The 27,785-nt window shown below is 48.4% G+C and overlaps 7 protein-coding genes across 7 annotated transcripts; 3 read left to right on the top strand and 4 right to left on the bottom strand.

Moving 5' to 3' along the window:
* Positions 1-145: 145 nt before the first annotated feature.
* On the top strand, positions 146-1,747 carry PAAG_12263 (hypothetical protein; the record flags this gene model as incomplete). Its single annotated transcript, XM_015847776.1, has 2 exons — positions 146-410; positions 531-1,747. 2 exons carry the CDS (start codon positions 146-148, stop codon positions 1,745-1,747), a joined length of 1,482 nt encoding a protein of 493 aa, XP_015702626.1.
* A 785-nt stretch (positions 1,748-2,532) lies between these two features.
* On the bottom strand, positions 2,533-3,306 carry PAAG_06700 (uridylate kinase; the record flags this gene model as incomplete). The annotated part of the gene is made up of 1 exon (XM_002791484.1): positions 2,533-3,306. The coding sequence occupies one exon, from the start codon at positions 3,304-3,306 to the stop codon at positions 2,533-2,535; it is 774 nt and encodes a 257-aa protein (XP_002791530.1).
* Positions 3,307-7,577: 4,271 nt separating this feature from the next.
* On the top strand, positions 7,578-9,274 carry PAAG_06699 (hypothetical protein; the record flags this gene model as incomplete). The annotated part of the gene is made up of 3 exons (XM_002791483.2): positions 7,578-8,084; positions 8,173-8,640; positions 8,702-9,274. The coding sequence occupies 3 exons, from the start codon at positions 7,578-7,580 to the stop codon at positions 9,272-9,274; spliced, it is 1,548 nt and encodes a 515-aa protein (XP_002791529.2).
* A 1,587-nt stretch (positions 9,275-10,861) lies between these two features.
* PAAG_06698 (condensin complex component cnd2) lies at positions 10,862-13,784 on the bottom strand (the record flags this gene model as incomplete). Its single annotated transcript, XM_015845973.1, has 3 exons — positions 10,862-12,853; positions 12,921-13,530; positions 13,696-13,784. 3 exons carry the CDS (start codon positions 13,782-13,784, stop codon positions 10,862-10,864), a joined length of 2,691 nt encoding a protein of 896 aa, XP_015700199.1.
* Positions 13,785-14,313: 529 nt separating this feature from the next.
* Positions 14,314-16,369, bottom strand: PAAG_06697 (allantoin permease; the record flags this gene model as incomplete). The annotated part of the gene is made up of 3 exons (XM_015845972.1): positions 14,314-15,126; positions 15,260-16,109; positions 16,254-16,369. 3 exons carry the CDS (start codon positions 16,367-16,369, stop codon positions 14,314-14,316), a joined length of 1,779 nt encoding a protein of 592 aa, XP_015700198.1.
* A 1,541-nt stretch (positions 16,370-17,910) lies between these two features.
* On the top strand, positions 17,911-21,030 carry PAAG_06696 (sodium/calcium exchanger protein; the record flags this gene model as incomplete). Its single annotated transcript, XM_015845971.1, has 2 exons — positions 17,911-18,156; positions 18,226-21,030. 2 exons carry the CDS (start codon positions 17,911-17,913, stop codon positions 21,028-21,030), a joined length of 3,051 nt encoding a protein of 1,016 aa, XP_015700197.1.
* A 1,101-nt stretch (positions 21,031-22,131) lies between these two features.
* Positions 22,132-27,068, bottom strand: PAAG_06695 (hypothetical protein; the record flags this gene model as incomplete). The annotated part of the gene is made up of 5 exons (XM_002791479.2): positions 22,132-23,491; positions 23,549-24,097; positions 24,195-26,231; positions 26,312-26,375; positions 26,462-27,068. The coding sequence occupies 5 exons, from the start codon at positions 27,066-27,068 to the stop codon at positions 22,132-22,134; spliced, it is 4,617 nt and encodes a 1,538-aa protein (XP_002791525.1).
* Positions 27,069-27,785: the final 717 nt, after the last annotated feature.

The raw sequence follows: 27,785 nt of genomic DNA, 5'->3' as shown, positions 1-27,785 counted from the left end.
CCGCTCCTCCCCACACATCGAAATTCTCGAATTCATCAAACCAAAAATCTTCGTAGCCACAAGACACGCTCCCTTACCTTCAGCCCAACGCAGTGTCCAAGATCAGATACAAGCCACTATTTACACTCCCTGCAGCACATTCAGGATGGCTGCAGCACCCAACACCCTCCTGGTCGAGGGCTCGTTTACTGAACTGGCCGACGAGCTGGCCCAGTACATCGATGCCATCCGGAAAACGGACAGGGGAGTCCATGCTGAGATTTTTCCGGCTCTCGAGGCTCTGCGTGAAAAGGAACAGCTTGAGGAGGAACCCAGTCCCGCGCAGAAGCAGCAGATTCTTTCTCAGAGGGATGAGGTGCTGAAGAAAATTGTGGTCGCTGCTGCGGCATTGAATGCAGCGCCAGAGAAAGGTGAGGGATGCCCCTAGATTCTCAATCGCAACTTTTCCTTGGCCTGGAACATTTTATGTATCTGAATATATAGACTAATGAATTTTTTATTTTTTTTTTTTAAAAAAAAATAAACTACAGAAATATCCGCTGCCTACAAGCTGCTCATTCATCTCATCCGCCAATCCTCGTCGGTGAACATGTTCCTCCCGCGAGTCTGCGGCTACCTGGCCAAACCCTTCACCTCCTCCCCACAGAACAGCTCAACCTTCTCCATCTCCATCCTCTCAACAATCTTCAACACCCTCCCCCAGCAAGATATGGGCCGCTACCATGTCTTCCTCACAATCCTCGCTGTCATCCGCCAGGCGCCTTCATCCCTGGCCTTCGCCGCTCTCAAGTCGCAACTTAACACCCAACTTCCCTCCTGGATCTCCTCCTGGGATCTGGACGAAGAGGACCTGCAACGCCTTCACCTAGCCATCTCCGACGCTGCTAAGGACGCCGGTGACCGCGACATGGCTCATTCGCACCTCGTCTCAGCCCTCCAGGCCATCCCCCCCTCCGAATCCTCTACCCCTGAAACGCACGACATCGCCCTCCGCGCCCTCCTATCCGCCTTCACCTCCCCATCCGTCTTCGACTTCACCCCCCTAACAGCCAGTGACGCCATCCAATCACTCCGCACCACGGAACCGCACCTCTTCGAGCTCCTCGAGATCTTCGCAGCAGACACCCTAGACGCCTACGAAGACAGCATAAAAGCCACCCCGCTCTCCTCCATTCACAACCTCGCCGCCTCCGCCGACACCCTGCAGACAAAAATGCGCCTGCTCACGCTAGCAAGCTTGTCCGCCACCACCCCCTCGCGCTCCCTGCCATACGATACCATCGCATCAGCCCTGCGCATCCCACGCGACGACGTGGAGAAGTGGGTCATCGACACCATCCGCGCGGGCCTGGTGGAGGGCAAACTGAGCCAGTTAAAGGGTGAGTTCCTTGTGCACCGCGCGACGTACCGGGTGTTTGGAGAGAAGCAGTGGGCGGAGGTGCAGGGGCGATTGATGGTGTGGAGACGCAGTTTGGAGAATGTGTTGGATGTTGTGAGGAGTGAGAAGGAAAAGTTTGTACGGGAGGAAATGGCGGCGGCAAGTGCGGCGGCCGCCGCCACCGTCGCTGCTGCTGCTGCTGCCAATGCGGAGGGAGGTGCGCAGCAGAGGGGTGGTGTGGATAGGAGGAGAGGTGGTGGACATGGGCATGGGCATGGGCATGGACATGGGCATGGGCATCATCAGAGACAGCAGCAGCAGCAGGAGCATCAGCCTAGGGAGGTTGATTTGGTTGGTGGAGGTGATTAGGGATATTTTTTTTGTTCTCTCTTTCGTTTTTATTACTGTTTCCCTTGCTAGTTATGGATTAATATTCGTGGTTTTAATCTGCAGTCTCTTTATCTCTTTTTTTTGTATTTTTTTTTTTTATTATTTCCTCAGTTTCCCTTTCGAATGCTGTTAAGAAATGACCATGTCTGCTCTCTTTCAATTGCCATCCAAAATTATCTCCTTTTATTGTACCTCTCTTCCAGAGAGAAATATACAGCTTGGGGCTTATCTTGATCTTTGCTTTTCCTTCTGCTTTCCGGAGTGCCAGATTTGGACCTTGTTCCCGTCGAATGCAACGACTTATAGATAGTGAAAATGAGATAGAATTGAGGAAAATGACGAACAACAAATACGATAATTTTAAAAGCATAGATGCATTCGAATTCATGCTTTGATTCTATGCATCTCCCTTTCCAAGCAGAAAAGCAGACTCTACCTGCCATACTATATAGGCAAACACAGGGGGTGTACAGATACATCCTTGGGACATAAAATATCCTAATATAAAAACCACATAGTCACTCTTCACACACTCAGGTTCTTTGGGTAGAGAGCCTTTCTAAAATTCAACATGCATTGAGAGGAACCTTCAGTATATCTAATTATATGTAAAAGTAATTTGAAAGAAAATGAAATGACTAGGAGATTTATCGATTGACCCTGCAATCCAATGCTCACAACAAAAACCGAAATATATAATTATGAGAAAAAAAAAAAAAAAACACACACACACACACACACAACTGCTAGAAAAATGAAATCAATCAGTTGTCCACATTCACCCTCTTAATGCCCCTCTTCACCAACCCCTCCCTAATCTTCTGATAAACCTCCTCCACACTCCCCACTGCCTCAACACTTATCACCTTCCCCTCCTTCTCATAATAGTGAATAACTGGCATGCTCGTCTCCTCAAAGACCCGGAACCTCTTCCGTATAGACTCGATATTATCGTCATCACGTCCGCTCGTCTCCCCACGCTTGAGCAGCCGGTCCAACATGACATCCTCGGAACAGCGGAGGAACAGCGTAGCCGTGGACGGACATACCGTATCTTCGAAGAAGGTCGCCTGGTCCATCTTGCGCGGGAAACCGTCGATCAGGAACCGCGCTCTCACTTCACTATTATCGACATCCTGCTGTTGCTGCTGCTGCTGCTGCTGCAACTGCTTCTTCTTCTTCTTCTTCTCCTCCTCTAATATCTGCCCCATGGCATTGGACAACAGCGCCACAGTGATCTCCATGGGCACAATGATGCCCTCGCGAATATGGTGGCGGATCAGGTCACCGTACAGCGAGCCTTTGCGTTGTTGCTCGGCTCGCAGCAAATCGCCAGCAGACAGATGGTTGAACCCATAGTCGCGGACGAGGTTTGCGGATTGCGTGCCCTTGCCGGAACCGGGGCCGCCAAGAACGAAGATTACGGTTATGGAATCCGGAGAGAATTTCGGGGTGGAATTTGTTGAGGATTGGGGTGGGGGTAGTTCGGCGGGGATTGAAGATGTGGGTAATTCAGTTATCTGTTGTTGTTGGGACATTCTTCGGGGTGCGAGATTTCACGAGGAAGACGTAGGAGCCGCTGCCGATGAGGGTGATTAGGAGGCAGGGGATGATTTTGAATTCTGAAGAGGGTTTCTGGGGTGGTTTGTTTGGAGAGGCGGTGGAGTGGGAGGGGGAGGAGAATCGAGGGCGGGATGAAAAGGAAGCAAGCGGCTGGTGGGGTTGTTTGAGGAGGATGGGAGAGCCGGACACAACCCGGTGTGGAAGATTGAGCCGCGTGGAAGCAAGGCGAGATGTGCTAGTGAGCAAACGGGGGAGAGTGAGCGGCATTCTTTGCTTCTTGACAGTGGTAAACTGGAATTTAAAAGAAGTAGAACCGTTGGGTGGTTGTTTTTCGCATCGGACGGTGGTTTGAGGAAAAGAAATATTTTTCACGGAATCTGGTTGGCTGGGAGAACGCCGAGGACAAGGACTTGTAACTATGCATGTACTCACCAGCAGAATTTGCTCGGGGGGTACATGGGTGTTTCCCATTGGCACATGCGGTTGGATATTACAAATTTACACAATACTAAATATCCACGAATATTAGGAGTGAGACTATTGTTCTATTTATTTCATCATTGCGTTGGCGAATGCTGTGATATTCTGATATCTGTGGGCGGCTGTTTTCTCAAGGGTAACTAACTTGATCATTCACCAAGAAAATAGGAAGAGATATTTAGATATGTACACTACTGCTGGATGTCAATGGTATAGTTAACATCTCATGAGCATAAGGGCCGAATAATTCGATCTCTAGATGATGACAGGATACGCTTTTATACCAGGCCAGCTACGTTCACCTCAATTTCCCGGTTCTATCTCAAAATAACCACTCTCGTCTTCTCCTCCAGCTTGCAGCTTAGCAACGGTTGACAACGCGGTCCACATCCTAGAGAATGGCACCCCCTGACCGCTTCAGACCGTTCAAATGGAAGTTAGATGGCCCCCCGATATATATAACCCAAATGACAGACATAACTTTACACTCGGTATCAGGGATCCAAAACAGGCGACAAGTCCAGTGCCTGGGAAACGGTGATTCAGCTCCACCCGAGTTAGTATCCCCCACCACTGTTCTGAAGCCGATAGCCAATGTGCTCCGCTGTCTGGAAACAGAGCACTCACCTGGGTAGCATCAGGGACAGTACGCACATGAAGCATAGGTTCAATACAAATGGGACATGGACTGAGCCGAGCGTGTCTCGCGCCACTGTCTGGTTCCAAGTCACTGCTCGATAACGCGATGTGCAGTGGTCCCTCGCCTGTTCTGATTGATCTCCCTCTTTTCGGCCACTCGGTTCCAATTTTGTTTAGATCTCTGGCGTTATTTGATACAATCTCCATTCCTCGAATTCCCCATTTGATCTCTTGCCTGGTGTCACTCCAGTCTGGCAATGTGAATCAACTTTCCTGATCCTGGAATCGCGACTCGACTTGCCGTATGAGAGAAACTGAAGCATCTTCCCTTTCCCTTCCCAGATCGGGGGATACAAATACACGAGATTAACTGTCTGCGCTAGACAAAGAAAGAGTGTTTCTTTCCTACCAGCTAAAGATGCAGAGAGAATTTTGGTTGTCCTGGGAGCCCTTGCGATGGACGTGAGGATTCCATATGCTTCCTCGCGAGGGGTTTGAATAACCTATATGGCATTTGGTCCTCCTGACATCATGGACAAACTCTGCATCAGAAGAGAGGTCATGTATGTATGTCCCCTGATGTCCGTACATGAATGCATGCCCAATCCATGCAGAAACAGAGCAAACTAGGAAGCAAGAGACTACGTAATCCAACTCAATGGGATTGTTGCTGAACTGGCGTCTGAAAATCCAGTTAAACTACAAACCACAGATTGATCCGTTATTGATCTCTGGCGACCAAGATAAGGTTATGGGGCATCTATCAACCTTAAACCATCAACCTCGAAATCAAACACGATCATTATTTTTGCAGCTGGTTTAGTGGAAAATACAATAACTTATCTCAGCCGCGATGTTAAAATAGTATATTATTTTCGGAGTTGTGGTTGATTGTGCGTTTCGGAAATTTTGTTCGAAAGCCAGACAAAAATCCTGGTACCAACACAGGAATGAGTCTATCTGCAATCCACAGAGGGATTCATGGTTGCGTCCACTGTGCTGAAGTGGGTGGCATATCCATGAATCCAAACTGTGCGCATTAAGCCAAGAATAATCCACTTATGGCCAATTCACCACATTACCACATTGAAGACAACATTGTTTCGTCTTGGCTGAGGGCATAGGCAAGTGACGTGTATTCATCACAAGCTAGCTACTGACTAGTTCAATAAACTCGCTTGAAGAATAAGCAAGACCTGCAAAAAGTCCACAATCTCAGAATATTGCCTCCCTTGCAATCATGACCGTAACATTCAAACATGATAGCCCCAGCTGTTAGCCTCGAGGTTCAGGTGCGATTACTTAGGCCTGAAGCTCACTTCTGCCATATAGTTATAAGCTAGAAGCCACCACGGTGCGAGCTCAATATGAAAAATCGGATCGCCGAATAATAAAGAAGCCAAAACATTCAGGCCCAACTGAGGGAAATTTTGACTGGAGCAGTGGAAAGTGAGCTTCTTTTGTTTCTTTAATCAAGTGCAGATATCTAGCTGCTTTATTGCATACTGCAGCATTCTTCACCCCTTGCTCCCATCAACATCCGTCACACTTGCAAGTGGAGCTAGTTAGGGGGAACCATCGCACCAGCCCACTGAGCCCGTCTTCCCCGCCTCTGTGATCAACGGGAATCTCCCACTCCAGCCTTGTGATTGGTGGCTTTCAATAGTGCTTTTCCTGCACTTTCACCAGTCGCACAGAGCACCAACCAAACACCATGTGCGATGGAGATGTTCCCTCATCGGTCGATCCATTTGGTCTGTTTCCTGGCTGTGATTGGAGTATCTGTGCCTCCTTTGCCGCTGAACTAAAAGATGTTCAACGTCAGGTTCTGGACGTCCATTGGCCAGCGGTGCCAAGTTGCCAACCAAAATGCAGTTCAATACCCGCCTGTGAGTTTAGGGGAAGAAAAGATGCGTCCATTTCTGGGCGCTAAGTTACGGTCGACAGAGATTTGTGAGTGGAGAAAATCATATCTGATTGGGGCAGTCTTTTCGTCAGCCAACGAACGGGAAGTCGGAAACAAGGGACTGATCGAGGCTGTTGCATGTAACCGCCGACAAGGACAGACAGAAATGTGAGAACCAAGAACTCGCCAGGACGGTCAAGCTGCGGCCACCGACTGGGCATCCATGGATACATTAGTTATTCGCTGCAAAGAGGGATGAAATACAGTCCTGGCCCTGTTCAACCTTCAGCTTGGTTCCCTTCCATTTTTCCTTTTCTCTTGTCGATCTTCCTTCCATCCTCCCGTCTTATTCTCCTCAAATCTATTTGGAGATTGCGAGTTTATACCTCCCGAATGAAAACTCCTAGTTAACCCCGTTCAATCCACACAACCCACCCGGGCGCTTAACCAGCACTTCCTTCGCCAGCATTGATTTTTTTATTGGTTTGCGCAGAACCGAGTCGACGTCTCTCATATCCTCCTCTTCTAAGCCCTCTCCCTCCCTCTTCCCCGTTTCTCCTCATCTCTCGATTTGACCATTCAACCTCGCTCTTCTTACTTCCCCTTCCTCCTACCTATCAACCCTGATTTCCTACCATTTACATTCTTTACTCTGCGGCCGGCATCGCGGATACAATCAGCACTTTTACTCTCCAGAGCTGAGCTTAGTTGACCGACATAATTATTCGGGAAGGAGAACGAGAAGAATTTCCATTTGGCAGATATTTCACAGAAGACAATAATCTACTTCGATCATCCAAGATTGGTGAAAATTGTTATACTTTCTGTATATCACCTGTAGCAGGTTTGCTGGCGTTCCTTCACCAGGTATGCAATTTGAACATTTGATTCTCTCTATACTTTACTTTTGGCTTTCGATGCCATTGATCTACCTTATTGCAGAGACATAGATTGCTGATAGTTTTTCCCCTTTCAAGAACATCGTTGTCATTCCATTGTTCAATAATACTATCGTTTGAGGCTTCCATTCTCCCACGGTTTGCGAAATTCGTACTTCTTTCCGCGTATAACCTGCCATCCGTTACTTCCGAGCTGGTCTCTTCGACATATACCTCATCATCGCGAGTCCGAAGTAACCCACACACATTCATATCTGTGGTGGTTTAAGGACCTCGACGATAACCAACAGCACTCGGGCGACGGCGACACAAGTCTTTTGCTATGACATATTCGAACTCCAATAGCGATCGCTTTGAGCAGTGCGAGCCAGTTTCCCCCGTAGACATTGTTCAGCCGCAACGTTCCAAGGCTGTTGGTTTTATAATGTCTTCTAACAAAGATATGAACGAAAAGCAGGAGAATCCTGGTGCCCCTAGCCTTATATCTCCCCGGACAGCTCGTTTCGCAGAAGCCACATCAGTCCATTCTCCATCTGAACTTTCTGGAACATCTCCCTTTGCGGATCCGCCCTCTATGTCAAAAACCAGCCAGCACGCTCAGGTCTCGGACCTCGGCTTTGGATATATGGCAGATAACAAACCTGATCGTAATGAAGATCAATCTCAGACCGGAACAACCCGGCTAAATCCTCCAAACTCACCCCTAAAAAGTGCCATGAAATCCCCTGGTGCTGCTGGCCGTTCAGTCATGCTCAGTCCAACCTTCCGTGAGGAGCAGATACTGGAGCACCATGAGAAGGACACAGAGAAGGCAAATGCAAAAGATCTTGTACGTTTCAACACCTCATTTCTCCAAATGTCATTCATTTACTTTTATCCCTTGGATTGCCTACAATTTGGCACTGACATCGATTTAGAAAATCAAAACACGTGTGCAACTGGCGAAGTTAATGCTTCGTGGTGTCAGCTTCGGCTGCAGTTTGATCATTCTCTCCTTGGTAGCGACGAGCTTTGTCATTTTTAATGCCACAAAGAATCTGGCCCAGAAGAACAGCTTCAATGCCTGGGCGCCAAACACTCCTCTGTGGCCCCAGATACTCATCCTTTCTATTGCCTCGATATCTCTCCTTTTCTGCATTGGAGTTTTCTACGGCTACTTCCGTGGCGGCCACAAACGCGCAGAAAAGGTAGCCGTTTACTATACCGTTTTCTCTGTCATGTTTTTCATTGTCACCCTAGTCATGTGGGTTACAGGTGCAGCTGTACTTCAGAATAGCAAACAGTCTAACGGGAACAAAGACATATGGAGTTGGGCCTGTGCCGAAGGTCCTAGAAGGGAGTTCTACAAGAACGAGGTTGACTATAAACTTGTTTGCCGCATGCAGGTGAGCGCGGGCTTATTCCTTACCATTTTGAGGGGGGAAAAAAGAACTAATTTCTTCTTAGGACTGGGCACTTGTATGTTGCGTCATTGAGGTTATCATTGAAGTGCTTGTCATCTGCATCTATGCCGTGGTTTTCTACCGCTTCTACTCGAAGCGCAAGCTCCGCAAATCCATGGATGTGCGCGACAAAGCCCGATCTGATCTCTACCTCGCCCAACTCCGCAGCCAGTCTGCTCCCAACACCCCTGGATTTGCCCGCACGCCTGGGTTCGCATCACCATCAATGAGTCCCATGAAGCGAGGAGATCATTATTCCAACGCTGAGGGTGGCTATGCGACACAGTACGCAACTCCCCAGTCCCCAGAAGCCACCTATGCTTTTGGACAACGACTGTTCCAACTCCGCCCGCCCCCAATCCGTGTCCAAGATTCCACCCCCAAACTTTCACAGGATGAATTCATAACACCGATGACCCCGACCACCCATGAACGAAGGAACCAACATGTCGACGCCGCGCCTGGTGAGCAGATATATGCAAGCGTACCAATCCCAGGCGCTTACGCAACGCCCCTACAAGTCCCAGCTTCTCTCCAACAACTCGAGACAGTGACGTCGCCCCTGGAATGGCAGTAACCACACAAGACCGCATTGTATCATCTCGAAACTCGTGATCTGCTGAAATCTTCAAATTTCGAAGAGATGCGATGAATCTCCCCAATCGCCAGCTTTGCACATCAACTTGTCACGCTGAGAGATAGTCACATACTGTACAATATTTTTATTTCAAACTGCATATACTGGGAAGAATCACATATCTAGATGCAGAAAGAGAACAAGCCCACTCTTTCATGGCCAGTCGTCTAAGTCTGTTTTCACGAAATGAACAAAGGGAATTGGAATCGGAAACTATTATTAGGTTGGCTTGGGACGCCTGCTAACTGTTCGTTGTTTCGTGGCTCATGGGGTGGCTTCGACCCGGGATTCCGATATAGGGAGAATCAAGGTGCATTTGGCGTTGTTCGGCTTTACTTCATCGTTTATTCTTTTTAATATATATCCATGATTAATAAATATGTTTGGGATCTTCCTTTGTCGAGCGAATCTCAAAATACTGACCCCTTTTCATCTTTGGAATAGTTGCCTGTGAACACCATGCTTTTTCCTTTGTGTTTTTGAGTTATAACTAGCCACAGAATTTCCACGGGGATTATTATTCGGCTGCTTTTTGGTGACGAGATGATGATATGCAAGAGGAAAAGGAGATGGCGAAATGAAGTAACCTGACTATGCTATATACCTCATTCTTTTCAACTTTTCCTTAGTTAAGTTATTTTTGGATATATATTTTCACCTTAATGCTTACCACCTCTCTCTGCTAGCACGCAAAATTCCTTCCCCCCCCTCATGCATATTGTTTTCATATGGCCATCACTCGCCCTCCTTTGATGTCCCTTTTTCCAGTATATTATATCTCGATGATATAAGACTATGAATGACCAATCGAACTGAAAATTTGCTGACCGAAACGAGGGGCTCTATGACGCTTTGAGCCAGCCAAAACCTAAAGTACCCCGGGGATTAGTGAAAGGAAAATAATATCTTGCCTTTCACGCCGAACTCAACCTTAACAGGACGATCCTCTGCGTCGGGGTGCGCGTTCAAGGGTGGCTCCGCAAACTAAAACTATATATATATCTGTAGTAGAAGTCTCACCTATATTGTTCATCTGGCCAATAGCCTAAAAATCCCGCCTATTCATGTAGATTTTTTAAACTTCCTTCGGCCCCCTGTTCTTATAGATTAAGTGTATAGATCAGACATGGGAGAAACCATGGATTATATATAGCTATTAATATAACCATGTTACCTCTGAAGAAGGAAAATCACCTGGGCTAATATCGGCCAGTCCCCAACGCCAGTAAACAGAAGGGAAATAGGGTGCAAAGGAAAAGCAGACGAATTCTATGAATATGTACCGATCCATTAAACCAGAAATACGAAACAAAAATTGAGACAAAAAAGGAAAAAATATCCAAGATGGATAAATGAGTAGAATAAGACCTCAATTCTGCTGTACTGTACCATTCCAAAGAACCGTCTCGCGCGGTGGTAAACATTGCTAGACCCAGCCTTCTATTAGGGTAAGGGAATTTGCAATTAACTCAAACTGTGAAAAAGGAAAACACACATATCTGTCCACCTAGGAGACGGATGGATACTTTAGACCTCCCCTTCAATAACAGCGCCTCCATCCTTAGTAACATAAATTTCCTCCAGTCCATTGTTCTCCCATCCATCCATGCCGCCTTTGTTTTGCAGGACAAGGCCTTTCTCATTAGCCAGATGAAGCAAGCAGATGAAACAATAGGACGTGCTAATATCACGCAACGCTTGTTCAGGATAGGAAGATTTAAGCCCTTGCATTACGGATGTAAATCGAAGCACCCCGCCTTCTGTACTGGTATCATCTTCTGTTGGCTTAGGGGTCTTTGACGAAACGGGGCTTGGACATTCCGTGTCATTTTCTTCAGAGACGGGCGTTAGTGAGCTTAGAGATGTTACGGCTGCTGAAGGTGAGGCTGAACTGAACGACGACGATGTGATTAATCGGTCACCAATACCTCTCCACATTTCTTCCTTCAGTCGCCGTACGTCAACTTTCTTGGCCACTCTTGCGTAGGCCACGTATTCGGGGCGTACTCTTCGACCACCTTGAGTGACAAGTTGAGAGCCAAATCCACCAGCACCTGTCAGTGCTCCGCCCGGAGTTGCAGCAGCGTTTAACAAAGCAGTGAGCCCTGAAAGACCACCTGGTTCGCCTGCAGAAGTGCCTGACGGGGCGTTAGAGTCAATAGTGGGTGAAAATGCTTCTCTCGCATCAGCGAATGGCATATTTTCGTCGTCATCATCACCTCCCAAAGGAAGGCCGTGAGGGAAGGCAAGACCCTCATCATCAGCAAAGAAGTCCGCGTCATAAGCACCGGTAGGAGCAGCACTCTCTTCCAGGCAGGTTTGTTCACTGCCTGCTTTGTGAGCAGCCCAGAACGCCTCGTCCATTTCGCTGTTGTTGACAATATTTTGTTGGCTCATATTCTGTCGACTTCTGGCAAGAGATCGGAATCCCATTCTAGCCTTGGGTTTGAGGAATAAGCGGAGAAGTTCTCGTGAATTAAAGTGTTTATCGTCTGGCAGAAGGTTCCTGCCTTTGGTCTTCCATTGTGCCTTCGGTAAGGATATCGCTGAATTAGAACTTGACGAAGTATAGATCATCTCCGCGAGCGTTGGATCAAGGGGTGAAGCAAAGTCAATTTCAAAGGGATCCTTCTCTTTACGTATCCGAGGAGGTGCACTAGATGCGGTGGTTGTCTCTTTGATTCGTCGAATTTTCCAATGTTCGGGGCCTGCCCAATTCTTTTGCAAAGCATTATCGAAATAACTAAGGATATTGTTATGCTCATTGGTGGTAGGTTGATGAGAGAGAGATATAGTATATGGATCATTAGAATCAAAATCATCCATTTCCTCATCACCACCAACGACACGATGGACTTTTAACATGGGTTCAAGCGCAGCGTCCCTAGCCCATGCCTCACCACCTTCACCGAAGCCCGCATCACCTCCCAAGTCGAAGCCGGTTATCGTCACATCATCATCATCAAATCCAACAGCAATATCGTCATCCAGCATGATTCCGGAGGCTTCTCCAACTCCTCTTTCAGACTGGGACTTGTCCTGTCGCCAATCATCAGGTGCACGTAGGAACGGAATATCAAGTGAACCACTGGGATCACCAAGATCGAAATCCTTCAGAGAGGGACAGATATCCTGATCATCCAGGCTATCTAAGCTTGAAAAGAATTTGTTGGCTAGGGGTCCAAGGTCGATTTCAATGTTTTCGTCGTCCCAATCACCCTTTTGTGCTGCTGGCGAAGGTTGAGGAGGTTTATCGGTTTCAACGGTCGCTTCTCGATCATCATTTTTAGAGGTCCAATCGCCATCTGCTGTGGAATCTCCAGCATCGTCGCTGCTGTCAAATACAATTCTACCGGTGCCGTCAATCGAGAGGTGATTGAGAAGAAGTCCCTTAGCTCCACCCTCATCGAAATCTGCGGAAGCTTTCTTGAATAGGGGATCCACTGAAAATTCCAGTTCGAACTTCTTTAATTGCAGAGAGGCAAACGACGGAGCCAGGGTGTTTTCGTGCGATCGGGTCTGACACAAAGCATGTAAGTGTCCAAAATATTAGACGATCTGAACCAAAAGAATATCGAGTCTTTACCTTTTTTTGCTTTTTTCTTTTCACACCGTCTTCCCCAGTCTCTTCCTCTTCCTCATCGTCACCTCCTTCGCCGCCATCTCCTTCATCCTGCTGTCTCTTCTTATTATTGCTATCTGCCAATCCACTCAGTAACTTGCCAGTCTCAGTAGCAACACTATCAACCCGACTAGTGTAGATTTTCACGCATCCGTCTAGCGTACAACTAGCTTTCTGGAAATTGACACCGTCGCCTTCCTTTAGCAGGGACATGTCGTGGAAGTAATCAATGAGGGCGAAATTCCACGAATTCGTCGCATTAATTTTGTTGTCAGTCGCCATTTTCATCCATTCTTCGAAGTTCGCGAGAATTGGTACTCGTTTCATTGGCGTGACTGCCCTGCCGTTGACAATCTGCCGGCCATCTGAATCTGTTTCTCTTGCCCCTCGTGTGCCGGAGCCCCGTGGGGTAAGTGGACTGATGCTCGATGCTCTTTCGTAGCTGTTGACCTTGCGAATCGGCGGCATAGGGGTCTTTACGGCGGCTTTAATTTGGTTCATTTGGAGATCATGGAGGGCCTGGCGGGACTGAAAGCGCATAACTTTCTCGCCCGCATCGTCGTTGAGTGGGATCCTGCAATTTGGTGAAGATGTAAGTAAGAGTTATTATTGACTCCGCGTCAACAATAAATATACAACGATGTAGGTTTCCCCTTTCTTCCTCACTCAGCGCCTTCCTCCTGCGCACACTCAACATACAATCCTCTTTCGCCCCCTTTGGGAAAAGGCAAGAGCTTACTTCATCGGAGAACTTTTATGCGGTGTCGTGGCTTGTTTGGAGGGCCCACGGCCATGACCCTTTTGCGGGGGATTCACGACTCGAGGCATGGCGGGTCGCAAGGGAGGTAGGTGGTGGAAAGCGAGAAATGAGATAAACACGGAAAAAATACAAAGATATTGCACAGGCACTAAATTTGTGCTGTCATCCCCAGTCGCGATATATGGTACTCGTTAAGCTACTGAAGGAGTGGGGCGCGGATATCGATAGGGTTCCTGACGGCACGTCGTCTGTTTCTGTCGCAACAACGCGAGAGCATTTTTGGACATCAACAATAAACATTCGGGGTGCTGTAAAGACCACATGCGTCGCTATGCTTATATCATCAAATATCACGTGATAGAGTCATGTGATGACGTTTTGGCGGGGCAGAAAGTAAGGTAGGCACTGTTGATATGTCTATGCAATGTAAACAGAAGCAAGCAGGATTTATATATATGTATATATGTATATATATTGTGGCTTGATGGGATGCAGTTATCTAGCTACTAGTTATCGTGTAGCAGACTCTCAAAGGATCCGACCTGTCGACTGAATAAATTCGTTGAACCACCGCGTCTCGGCTGATGTTTTTTACTCTCACTGCTCTCCCACATGTTCCGCACCAGGCACACCGTCCACATCTCCATTCTGTGGCATGTAGATATCATCTGGCAAGATAGCACATTCTATCCGCGTTGCCGTTGCAGGAAAGACGTACGACAGGGACAAATACACCAAGCTCGCACCCACTATCCCCACGAACCATCCAATTTGATACACATGCACACCCACACCAGGGTCAATGTTGTGGTTAACTGAATTGAAAAGCCCAGGCAAAGTGGGAGCCACACCCACGACAAACGCCAAAATAGCGCGCCAGTTGACACCATTAGTGTACCAGTAGATGTTGTCCGGTTGATAAAGAGCGACACAGTCATATTTTCTCTCCTTGACAACCCAAAAATCAAAGAGCATGATGCCCGCAATTGGCCCGAGAAACACCGCATACGCGGACATGAAGTTGAGGAAACTGCCCACGGATTTGAGGATTTTCCAGGGCAGAAGGATCCACGAGAGAAGCGCACAGAGCAATTGCCCGCGTCGGATGTTGACAAAGCGAGGGGCCACTGCCATAAGGTCATTCGCTGCCGATATGGAGTTGGCGGAGATATTTACTCCCAGGGATGAAAGCGCCAGGGAGAAGGCGCCAAAGAACCGGCAGGCCCGGTTTTCCCATAACGAAACCACGATGTTAGGATCCCACGGAATATCGGCTAACTTGTATTTCGATTGCGCGGCAGAGGACACGGCAACTCCAATGAATGAAATGAAGGTGAATACAATCGGAAGCATCGGGACGTATAGCGCTTGCCATTTGACGCTTACCCGTGAGTAACGAGAGAAATCAGCCTGTATTTTGACAGGTCGAAATGTTAACTCTCGACATTTTATATGTCCCATCGCGCCGCCTCATGTGACTACTTCGATCCACTTGAATGTAATTTGACCGAATTAGGTGACATCAAGAGAAACTGTTACTAACCTGGTTAACACTCAGCGTGGAAAAATTACCAATGACTGAAGTCAGGCTGGCCAGAAATGCCCAACTATATGCTGAGCCGGAAACCATTCGGTGCTGGCTGAAGATTTCTCCCCCGTTGGTCGACTTAAACGCCCATATCAGCATCGCAATCCACGCAATAGGGACAAGCACTGATTTCGCCATGAATAGCCACCGGAGGTTATTTGGATGCATGCATAAAAATGGAAACTGAATGATGAAAAAGATAAGGTATCCAACCATGCCGTTCGTCGTAATACCCTGGCTCTCTGGAATGTGATTCGGCAGTCTGAGAAAGCTCGGCCAGATGGCACCGATCATGGTTCGAACGGAATTGCCTCCATTGACGTTTTGGATCGCGAACCAGAAAACGGCCAGGATAACTCGTGAGATAACAGCGATGAACGATCCCCGGAAACCCCAGCTAGCTCTGGCGAGAACAGGGAACGGGGAATGGTAAATCACCCCAGTCGCGCCATTGAACGCAATAACCCATGATATAATGAAGAATGCTAGCGCGACGATTCCCAGAGACTCACGCCATGACAATCCGACAGCTATGATGCCGCTGGCAAACTGCCAGGTTCCAATGTTGACTGCATCGGAAATCCAGTAGGTAGTTAAACTGGCTACTCCCCATTTGCGCAGGTGACGTGGGATCGGATCTAAATCTCTATTTGTCCACCGCAAGTTTCCTTCAGCAAAGGCGGACTTAGGCTGCTCAACATGAAGCGAAGGCAACCGAAACTTCATACTTGTGTGTGAGAGAAGATGGATCAAGAGCACACAATGAATGCGGCCATGCCATTGATGAAATAAACGTCCCCTGATCCTGCGTCATATATCAGCAATAATGCAGGGTTTGAAGCTGAAAAATAATAATAATAATAATAAATAAATAAATAAATAAATTAAAAAAAAATTTAAAAAAATTAAAAAAAATAAAATCCAGAACGACCTGCAAACAACCGCAAACCGAACTGCTGCATCGTACGGCCGATCATTGGCAAATCTGGCTCTGGCGAATCGTGGGGGAGCATTTTGGCCACGAATCGATAAGCATGCAGCAACTTTTTCGGACTTGTGCGACATGAGAAGACTGATAATGGATGATCATGGATGATCGACATCCAACATTAAAAGCCCGTAAAATTTTGACTATGTTTAGAATAGTTCAACTTATCAAAACCGATGTAAACTATACGGTCAACCAAGGAGATGGATCGAGCTATTTAGGATCCCTTGATTTGACCATACTTGTTATTACTCCTACTTAAAGCATGATGATATTGCTCCGGGGCGAACGTTGAGGCTGACTGCTTCGAAGAGTTCTGCGTTACGAATTGCACCATTCGTTGGATGAATTTCTGCCAGCTAGAGGATCACACTGTCTGGATCAGGATTGCTCGAATATTAGCCATATTATCATATCATCCTGTCGACCAGCATAAACCAGCGCATATGAACATAGGGGAGTGGGAGATATGGTTTCCCGTCCGTTCAGCCGTATCACAAACCGCTCGCCGGGCTGTTTGTACTTGGGCGGGAGACTACCTGCGAATCTGGGCTTTCGTATATTTTTTCTGCATGATTTTTTGGACGATAATAAATGTTTAGCATCTGTATTTTTATTTTTAATTATTTAATTATTTATTGATTTATTTATTGGTATATCGAAGATGCGATTTGAGGGGGAATGAGTTAAACTACGCGTGAGTATTGGCAAGAGAGACAAGATTTATCGTTCGTATTAGTTCTTAGTATCACCTGAAATCCAATGCCACTTGACATTTTAACTGCCTGTTGGATGATGACTCCCATTATTCCCACCAACCATGAGAACTTCTGACTTTGCCCCAGTCAATTTCCTTTAATACTACTCTGAGAGAATTTTTTGTCAGAGTACGTCACAGACTTCCGCGGGTTTGATTAAGCGTTGGGATGGATGACAAATGCGTAATACGAAGGATGGTAAAACCAATGACTGTGGATGTTTTACTAAGGCAAGCTGCTGTATTTCTTCAGTCAACCTCTCGTTGAACTTTGGCACGTCCTTCGGTGCCCAGTGGGCAATCCCCTGTTGATTGGGAGCTTGCAATTTGCTTTGAGATTCCATGCCAGCTTGCCACTAGTAAAGTCAATGGTCCATTAAGAGACACAAAAGGTATGACATTCCAGCATATTCCCAGCATATTCCTGTTGTTCAAGGATTTTTTGCGGAGTTGCAGTATAAGGTACAACGGATGCAGCGGATGCAACGGACGGTGTATGCTTACTTGTTCCATTGCCCCCAAGTCCCCAAAGGTTGTTTTCTGGAGGCGCGTGTCTTGTCGTCGACCTTTTGCACTGCCACTCGGGGGACCCCTAGTTAGTTAGTAAGGGGAATGTAGTTGTATCACGTGATATCGATATACGTCAACCAGCTCTTATTTTCTCGAAATTGTGGATAAACCGGTTTACAAAGAGACACCGACGGACTCCATCAGCTCCGCGCAACAAGTATCAATTATGACAGGTCCTAAGCATCATCAGTTGGATCACTTATCATCCTCATGACCCTATAGCCATCCATATTGTGCAATAGATAGAAATCTCCAAACACTGAAGTTGTGGTCGCCCATGATGCATCTACGATGGCTGCAGCGCCATCATTATTGCTCCCCCGAGCACCCGCTCTCCGCAGATTTAAACCTCGTTATTCGAGCAGACCGTTCTATTTGACTCTTCTCATCCTTTCAGTTCTTGTTGGCGCGAGCATCTTGTTAACTACAGCTCCAAGACCACCCGAATCACCCAGGATATCATATCTTAAGAAGCGGCACGATGTCGTTCTTGGGGGATTTTACGGGCTGGTGTCGACGGAAGAGGGCTTAGACCAGGTACGCATCCAGAAAATGTTCCTGTCGTGTGCACGGAACTGACGATCCGTTAACTGTTGCTCTCTGAAGTGCAATTTGGTCCATCGAGCCCAAGACCAATGCGCCTTCGTCCGCCAATACTGCGCCGATCATGAAGTAGGCCTTTTCTCCTACCTACAGCTCTACTTCTGCAAACTCGCAAACGTAAAACCAATCGCACTTGCCATTCTAGCCGTATGGTTGGCAGTCCTTTTCAACACCATCGGGATTGCCGCCAGCGACTTTCTATGTGTCAACCTAAGCACCATCGCGAGCATCCTGGGAATGAGTGAAAGCTTGGCTGGTGTTACTTTCCTGGCCTTTGGAAATGGCAGTCCCGATGTATTCTCGACATTTGCTGCAATGAGTTCGAACAGTGGAAGCTTGGCAGTGGGCGAACTTATCGGGGCAGCAGGATTTATAACCGCTGTTGTGGCGGGATCGATGGCATTGGTAAGACCATTTAGAGTGGCGCGAAGGAGCTTTGTCCGTGATGTCGTATATTTTATTTTTGCTGCTAGCTTCAGTTTGATATTTCTAGCCGATGGGAAACTACACGTATGGGAATGTGCCGCAATGATTGCATTTTATGGATTTTACGTCCTTATTGTCGTTACTTGGCATTGGCACTTGGCCAAGCAAAGGCGAGAGCGGGAGAGGGATATGGCTGCGAGGGCTCATTTTCATATACCCGAGAATCAGGAGCTGGAGATCGAGGAGCAAGAAGAGGATGATGATCCCGTGGCTGGGCAAACCCGACCCCTGCTTCATGGAGCCTCAACAGAGGATTTTGGGGCTTTGGAACGTGGAGATGTACCCGCCTGGAGGATAGATGATGTTGATGAAGATGCAGACACTCGAGATCTCGCCCAAATCCAGGGGAGCATGCGAATCAATTGCCCTACAATGGGCCAACGACGGCCTACCGTCACTCCGATCCGGCCTAGTTTGGTTGGTGCTCTTGAATTTCGCTCCGTCTTATCCTCTCTGCAAAAATCAAGACTGCAATCAGGGCCAATCCATCTTCGAAGTTACTCTGATGAAACTACCTTTGCAGAACCGCCGAGGGACACCCAGTCGGACCAGGTGCGCCACTCGCATTTTCGATCCCTTACTACCCGCGTGCGATCTGTTTCTGCCAATGATCCCTCAAATCGTATCATAAACAGGCAAGATCCAGTTCCACCAAATGTTGATTTACTGATGACGTCCTCCCAAACTGGTGTCCCGGATGAGCGAGATCAGGGAATTGGTGGCTACGGTGCAACGGCCTCTCATTTTGCACCACCAGAAGGTCTCACTGCTTCACCTGCGTCAACTGCCTTTCCCTCAAGATCGCAGAGCCCAGCTGTTCGTGGTCAACCCGTGTCCCCAAACCTATTAACGCTTCCGGAACAAGATTTTCAGGCTCCTGATTATCTCTCTGAACCAACTAAAGACCGCGATCGTGATGTCGCCCGATCTCCAAGATCCAAATTACTGGATGATATGTCCGACTCGCGATCAGTGTCATCGCCACAGAGCTCAACTAGCCCCTTTCCTCCATATTCAGACAATTTTTCAAGCCGTTCACAATCACCTATTTCACACCCTCAACGTACGGATTTGTCCGTTGCATCTTCATACACCCATCGGGGATTTGCGGACTCCGAAATGGAGCCCAAGCCAATAGACTGGTGGCCATATAGATATCTGCCCTCCCCTTACGCGATGGTTGCAGCTTTGTTTCCAACCTTATATGGCTGGCAAAGGAAGCCTATATGGGATAGATGTCTTGGCGTAGTTGCCGCACCCAGCGTACTTCTCCTAACTATCACTCTTCCTGTGGTTGAGCCAAAGGAGTCAGAGTCTGAAATGTATTCAGAGCAAGATCTCAACGACTCCGGACCACAGGATGACGGAACAGGCCTTCAACCGACCCATTCTATGCCTGACGTTCAGAGAATGCCCGTAATACCGGATGCAGATGAATTGAATGAAGATAATGGCCGCGATGCAAGGTCGTCACCCCTCATACCTGAAAATCGCCATCGACAAGACTCAGAAGCCCCCGTTCCCCCAAGACAGACGATAGCAGAGCAAGGCATGCCCCCATTCCCCAAGGAATGGAACAGATGGCTTCTAGCCATCCAACTTCTTATGGGCCCTTTTTTCATAACACTAACTGGCTGGTTAACTCTTGACGGCGACCTCAATCCGCGAAACCTCTTCCTCCCAGCCCTCATCGCTCTCGTCATATCCTTTATCCTCCTCACCACGTTAATGCTCAGCACCAAGCACGGCAACAACACCCAAATCCCGTCGCGCTCACGACCATTCCTCGCTTTCCTCGGTTTCGCCGTCTCCATCGCCTGGATATCAACCCTTGCATCCGAAGTGGTGAACCTCCTAAAGGCAATTGGCGTCATCCTCAGCATCAGCGACTCACTCCTTGGCCTGACTATATTTGCCGTGGGTAACTCCCTAGGCGACTTGGTCGCTGATATCACCGTAGCACGACTGGGATACCCCGTTATGGCGCTAAGTGCCTGCTTCGGCGGACCGATGCTGAATATCCTGCTAGGGGTCGGCGTGGGCGGGCTGTACATGACCCTGCACCCCACCAAGTCATCACCCAGCTCTGTTAGCAATATTATAGCGCGATCTCTAGCAGCCACCTCCAACGCGTACGAAATCGAAGTTTCCACAACGTTGCTGATAAGCGGTGCGACGTTGTTGGCGACGCTTCTTCTGGTCCTTATCCTCGTGCCGTTGAATGGGTGGTGGATGGATCGGAAGATCGGCTGGAGTTTGGTGACGTTGTGGACTGTGACTACTATTGCAAATGTGGTTATGGAAGTAATGTCTACAAATTAGGTCAAGCGTGGCTATTATATCCGGGTAAATTTATACGTGTTTTAACTCCAAGCATCGCCGGTTTGCTTCTCCGAAAATATTGACGTCTGGCCTTGGTTCATTGTTTTTCTGGTATCCTTTTATTACCCCCTTACTTAGTGTTAATAGTCTCTTTTTTATGGCATTTGATAATGAGCATCTTGATATTTTCGGAAAATGTGTCGCCGCTTTTCTTTCACTTTTGGAAGAGCCAGTAACGTCATATCCTATTCCACTAGCTTCCCTATAGAAATCCTCTTGTCTCATCTCCTCGCTTTTGGTTTTTGGTTCTCTTTTGGTAGGCAAAGGTATTGTTACATGTAGGTATGTAAGGTCGGTTAACTCATTTAGATACCCGAAGGCCACAAAACTATACTCTTGCATTCTAACATCGACTTAACTACGAAGCTCCACTGTTGCAGACTTCCTTACATGGTCATTTCTGCATGTCAGTTCTGGCTAACACTTTAAAACATATGCAATAATAATAAACAAACATGGAAATTATGTGCTCTACCAAGTAGGTAGGGGTTTAGTCAAGTGATATTCTCAAGCCAGTTAGAGTAGAGCGAAAAGGTTCCTACAACCTTTAATGGGAATGGTACACTACACTAACTATTTAATCAACAACAGATCTGGGACCCGTCTTATAATCTTGAGTTGGGGGCTGAAGGCACGCACGTCCATGGAATCAGATCATTTATAACTCAGATGCAATAGACCTGATCCTAACCGTCAATCATCTCGATTTCACAAATAACAAAATATAGGCTAGGACATGGAAATATTATTACGGGGTCTCTCTATCAAGAACCAACGTACAACAACACAGCAATCAATTCAGAAACCTTTCTCGACAAATCATGTCAAAACTATAAAAATCAAACTATCAACTCAATCAGCTATATAAATATAACACCAATAACCATCTTGAAAACTTAATTACCATCTCAATCTCAGCAATCACAATTCCAAAATCAACAAAACTCACCAACAGCACAAACCTTTTACCACATAAACACACTTCCACAGCCCCACTCTCCTCTACCCCTCGCTCCTCGCAACTCAAAACGCCAAAACCACCTAAAGAACTCTCCCTGATACAGCAGCCGCACTCCGATCCTTCGTCTCCACCTTCCTCAACCCCTTCCCAGCCTGTATACTGGCCAACAACGCCCCACGAACGTCCCCTCCAGCAGCGCCACCACCAACCTTCGGAATCGTAGGCATAGGAGACGCACCAGCCGCCGGTGGAGGTGGTGGAGGAGGAGCACCAGTCGGGCCTGCTGGTGGTGGAGGTGGGGGTGGTGGGGGTGGTGCGGCACCGCTGGGAACTGGTGGTGGAGGTGGAGGGGGCGAAAATGGTGCCTCTGCGAATGGCGCAGGGGGTGGAGGAGGTGGAGGCATAGACGGCGCGTCTTGGAATTCCGCTTCGTCATCATCATCGTCGTCGTCTTCTGCATCATGGGCTTGCACAGGTGGTGCCGCAGGAGGCGGCGGGGGTGGTGGTGGTGGTGGTGCAGCGACGGGACTTGTCTGCGCGGGTGTGGCAGGTTTCGATTCTGCTTTCTCGTCCGCCGCGCTGATGGGACGGGGAGGGCCCATGGTGCCAAAGAGAATGCTGGCAAGATGCTTCGCGCTGCCACCGGCCGCTCGATCGTCGTCGTCATCGGAGGAGTTTTCGGATTCAGCGACAGACCATTCATCGTCTTCAGGGCGGGCGCGAGATTTCCGCCCTAGCGATCCTGGGAGGGGTGTTGCTGTGAAGGCGGATTTCTGGCTCTCCTGCTGCTGCGCTAGGCGGTGGAAGGGGTTTGTGGATTGGATTTCTGACTTTGGAGGGGCGGGTGTGGTTGTGGGTGCAGCTACAGCAGCCGCCAGAGGATCTGCAATTTGTTCTGGTGGCGTGTGGAAGCCCGGCTGAGTATCAGAGTGGCTGAACTTGCCGAAGTATGGGTTCTTTGATTCTATGTCTGCAGCAGCGCTCTGTTTGACCGATTTCGGACTTGGATATGCCGCATTTGGAGCTGGTGGTGGCCCAGAGTCTGGTTCAAATACAGCCGGAGGAGTGGCAGGACGCGGCACGGTTACAAGTGGTGGCGGTTGGACGGTTGTAGATAGAGGTAGAGCAGCGCTCTGCATAGGGGTGCTGTTCTGCGGCGTGATTTCAACGGCGCACTCGTCATCTGACGATTCCTCATCCAGGCCCTCAAGCTGACGCTGGAGTTCTCTCTCCCGCGCATGTGCAGCTTCAATCTCCGCACGTTGCGCAGCAAGCCGCGCTTCCTTTTCCTGAGATTCTTTCACAGCAAGTGCCTTTCGGCGTTTTTCTTCCTGCTTCTTAATCTTGCCCTGCTTAACTTGCTCTTCCAACGCCTTGAGACGAGTTTGGGCAGCTTCCCGCTCTCGTGCAAGCTCCTCTTCTTGTTCTCTAGCCTCAGCCCTAGAATAGCCAGTTAGCATTAATCAAGTGCACGGTAAATAATTAAAAAAAACTTACTCTAAACGACGACTTTCCGCTTCCTGAGCCTGCTTTTCATCCCGAAGTGAACGTTCCCTCTCTTCCGACTCCGCATTCACTGTAACAAGTTTCTCAATATCCACAACCTTCTTAGCCTCTAGATGACCGGTACTATCAGTCCTACCCTTGCGCGAGGGAGGCGGAGGTGGTTTCTTGTTAGTAGGTTTGACCAGTGGACCATTCTGTTCTTCAACAATACGACGCTGCCTCTCCTGCTCCCGCTTGGCATCTTCTTCCTCCGCCCGTTTGCGCCTCTCCTCTCGTTCACGCTTCTCTCGCTCCTGGCGTTCGAGGAGAGTTTCACTTCCATCTGTACTTGGCTTGAGGCCTGCAGCTGCCATTCGCTCGGCAATTCGTTTCTGCGCTTGTTCCTTAGCTGATGCCACACGTTCTTGATGCGTAAGGCCGGTAAGAGATGAGGTTGAAGTAGTGGAAGCTGGTGGTGATGGTCGCGTTGTGGCAGCTTTGCCATTAGGCGATGCATTATTGTATAGTTTATACGACTGAGATTTTGCAGCAGAAGCATTCCTGTAACGGAAATGGCGTTAGAGCCGTGACAGAAACAGATGGATAAAAATCAAACAGGTTCCAAAAAAAAAAAAAAAAGGAAAAAATAAGTTCTTACTCTTCCTTCCGAACCTTCGCCGTCCTACTTCCCCGCTGCAAATCATAAATGAAATCGCGAATCATATCCTCAACACCAAGCGCCTCCTCCCACCGCCTCCTCTCATGCTCCCGCGTAGAATTCTCATCAACCTCCTTAAGACCATCCTCAAGACTACGCGTGAACTCCTTAACACTCTCCTCCACATCTTTCGTCATAGCCTCATTCCGCTCCTGCTCAGCCTTGACACTGGTAGTCTCCTCTTCCAGCCGTCGCGCAGCAGCTCCATCATCATCATCACCCGTAGACGGTGGCGGTCTGCCGGCCAACTCCGCAGCTCTGGCCTGCATCCTCGCACGCGCGCGGGCTTTGATACGGTCAGATTCCGTAACAGCGCCACCTGGACCCGTTCCGACAATCGTAGAGGCAGAATTAGGATGGGCCTTTGCGTCCTTCAACCGGAACAATTCGAGCTTGGCGTCGGCAATGTTCCGTTCGACCTTTCGGACACTCGAAGCTATTTCAGGCAGTTGGTCCTGATACGACTGGAGCTGTCTGCGAAGCGCACGGCGCTCAGCGCCAGAGTCTGTGTTGCGGAAAGGAGCTTTGGGATCGGTGTCGATGTCATCCTGAACGCGTCGGATTCTTTCCATGAGCGACTCAGCTTCCTTACGATCTCGCCGGTTAAGCGCCTCTTCTTCCTCAGCGCGATTCTCGTCCTGGAAATCCGTAGCATCCAACATGATCTTAGTCTCGCGGATCTTCTTTTTCAGCTGCTCGAGTGAAATATCTTCGTCAGCTCGTTCGGAGGCGGGCGACGGGGTGGGCGAAGGGCTACTCCCGCCAACACGGCGGCGGGCGCTTGACCTATAACCGATGGCGTCGTCGTTGTTTTTGAAAACTGTTGCATCTTTTCGACCAACACCAGGCGATGCGGATCCGCTTCGGAAAGAATGGTTTTTCAAATAACTAACGCCCGTCTGTTGAGGCTGTAAAAATGCGCCAGAGGACTTGCGGGATTCCGCATCCTGAGAGAGAAGGGACTTGACAGTTCCAATAGAGTCGTCCAAGTTCCTCGTTGATGGAGGGATAAGTTCAGGCGGAAGTCTATTAGGTACAGGGTATCCGTTGAGTTTCCGGTATATCAGATGCATCGCAACAGCAAACTCATCCATATTCAACCTTCCCCGATTACTCGGGTCGGACAGCGTCCAGATGCGTTCAAGATCCTGGCGATCCAAACCACTCTGGCCCATGATTTCGATAGCAACATCACCACCAATAAACCCCTTATTGAGCCCATCCCACGCTCTAAAAAGCTGGTCATAAATCTTCTTTTCATCCTTCGTCACTGCCCATGGAATCGTCGCGTTCCCTGAAAGACCCTGAGTCGTGAACCCGCCTTCACGACCAGACTGAGGCATTAATCGCTGTTTCAATGCTTCAATGTTGGGCAATCCAGTTGCAGGCGCATTGACAAACCCCCACTGACCGGGGACACCAGTTGGTTGAGCGTTCTGCGGACCAAGTCCGGTCTGGGAAGGTGAAAGGGTCGAACCAAATTCAGCCGGCATGGGGGGCATTGGAGGTCGCGGTCCGCTATAGCCAGTTGGCTGAGGGTTATTCGTAAACCCAGTTTGCTGTGGGTGGAGGCCAGTATTCTGACTGGGAAAGCCAGTTTGTTGAGGTTGCACAATGGTAGGAATCTGAAAGCCTGTAGTTTGGTTATAGAATCCGGTCGGCTGTGAAGTCAGTTGGGATAGAAGTTGAGTATTAGAAGCCTGTTGGGGTTGAGGATGCTGGGGTGCAGGCGGTGCAGACACGTTTTGCATGAGGGGAGCATCAAAATTTGGAACGTTTGTCTTGGGAGCCGGTGCTGGTGTATCATCCGGGACGGCAAAGGATATCATATCGACCATACTGGAGACTTCATTCGCTATCCGTTCAGGGAGAGTGGATGGGAGTTCTTTTCCCGTTAGCTTCAAGTTGCACAGGTACATTGCCAATGCGAACTCGGGGAAAAGGAGACGGCCCGATTTCGTGGTATCAGAGAGCACCCTTTAATTTCATATATAGTTAGCAAATATATAAAACAAATTAATACTTCTCACACATCCTGACGTGATGGCATGACGAACCAGATTCTCGAAAGGTCACTTCCAGGCAGCTTGGAGCGCTGAAGTAGGTCCTTTGCCGTCTCTCCTGTGGAACACGCGTCAGTCATGAACCAGTCTTAAGTAGCCAACCAGAACTTCTATTAACACATAGAGCCCATATACAGAACCCACCATCTAGAGACTGATTATTCCCCACAGCAGATTTGAAAAGCTGTTCAAACTTCGCCTGATCCTGAGCGGTGATAAAAGAAAGGCGCATATTTGGAATTTTGGAACCTAAAGCACCATGATGTGTCGCTGAAGGAGCCGGGCCCGACGATTGTTGAAACGATTGTGCGATCTGCGACGAAGTGTGGCCCGTTTGTTGGGCAGGGGGCATAGGTTGAGGCGCTGAGAGCTGCTGCTGCTGCTGCTGCTGCTGATGCTGCTGCTGATGCTGCTGATGCTGCTGCTGATGCTGCTGAGGTGCCATCGGGGTAGGCTGCTGGTTTTGAGGAGGGAAGCCGGGGAACTGAGGTTGAAAGGGTTGAAGGCCGCCGGTGGGAAACCCTGTAGGCTGTGGTTGCTGCATCGGCACATTCATTTGCTGCATCTGGTTGCCCGCATAGCCGGTCGGTTGGAGTATGAAGGACCCTGGCGGAAGATTCTGTTGCTGAGGCTGGGAATAGCCAGGGAAAGGCTGCGGCTGTTGGTGCTGCTGTTGTGGTGGTGGCTGCGGGCCATACGGGGGCTGACCTGAGCGGTTGTTGTTGCCGGCATAGTAGGCATTCGAATACATGGTTGCAAAAAAAACGCTGGATGCTGTGGAAATGAGATAAAGAAGGAAAGAGAGAGGAAGTGGGAAATTACAGATAATGAAAGAAGTGAATGAGGGCAGAGATAGGCTGTGGATGAGGCAAAGTAAGCCTCAGCTCAGGGGAAGTTTTGACGTTGGAGATTTTCGAAGGTTGGAAGTTGTTGATTGATGCTGGCGGTTGACGGTTGCCAAGTGAAGTGGGCTTACGTCATCAAAGTTTACTTCGGGAAAGTCGGATAATTATAGAGACAGGTTCGGTCTAACATCCAGGGGAAGATATGGGGAGAGAAATTCAGTCAGGAAATATATCATTGAGTACAGAATCGGATGTATTATTTCCCGCTTAGGAAATGGGTGAATTCATGCCAACCAACTATGAGGGATACATTAACGATAGCTGCCCAGCCAGGTGAAGTTTTGGCCTGGGTAACAGATGAGACACAAAGTAGGCAAATCAAATATCAAATCACATGGAGAAAAAAGGCCACAAAAGATCATCAACCCGAGTTCTCCCCAACGCCACCACGCCATCCCTGACCCGGTTCCTACATAAAAGGAAAAATAAAAAAATAAAAAATAAAAAAAAAAGGAAAAGAACCCTTCGCCGAGAAAAGATGAAAAAGCAGAAAACACGACATGATATCCCATCCCAGCGTCTCGCCAGTAACCCCATTGATGTCTATCTATTGGTCAGTTACT

This window comes from Paracoccidioides lutzii, assembly GCF_000150705.2.
Source record: "Paracoccidioides lutzii Pb01 unplaced genomic scaffold supercont2.19, whole genome shotgun sequence".
Lineage (NCBI taxonomy): Eukaryota > Fungi > Ascomycota > Eurotiomycetes > Onygenales > Ajellomycetaceae > Paracoccidioides > Paracoccidioides lutzii.
This window is presented reverse-complemented; position numbering and strand designations above follow the sequence as displayed.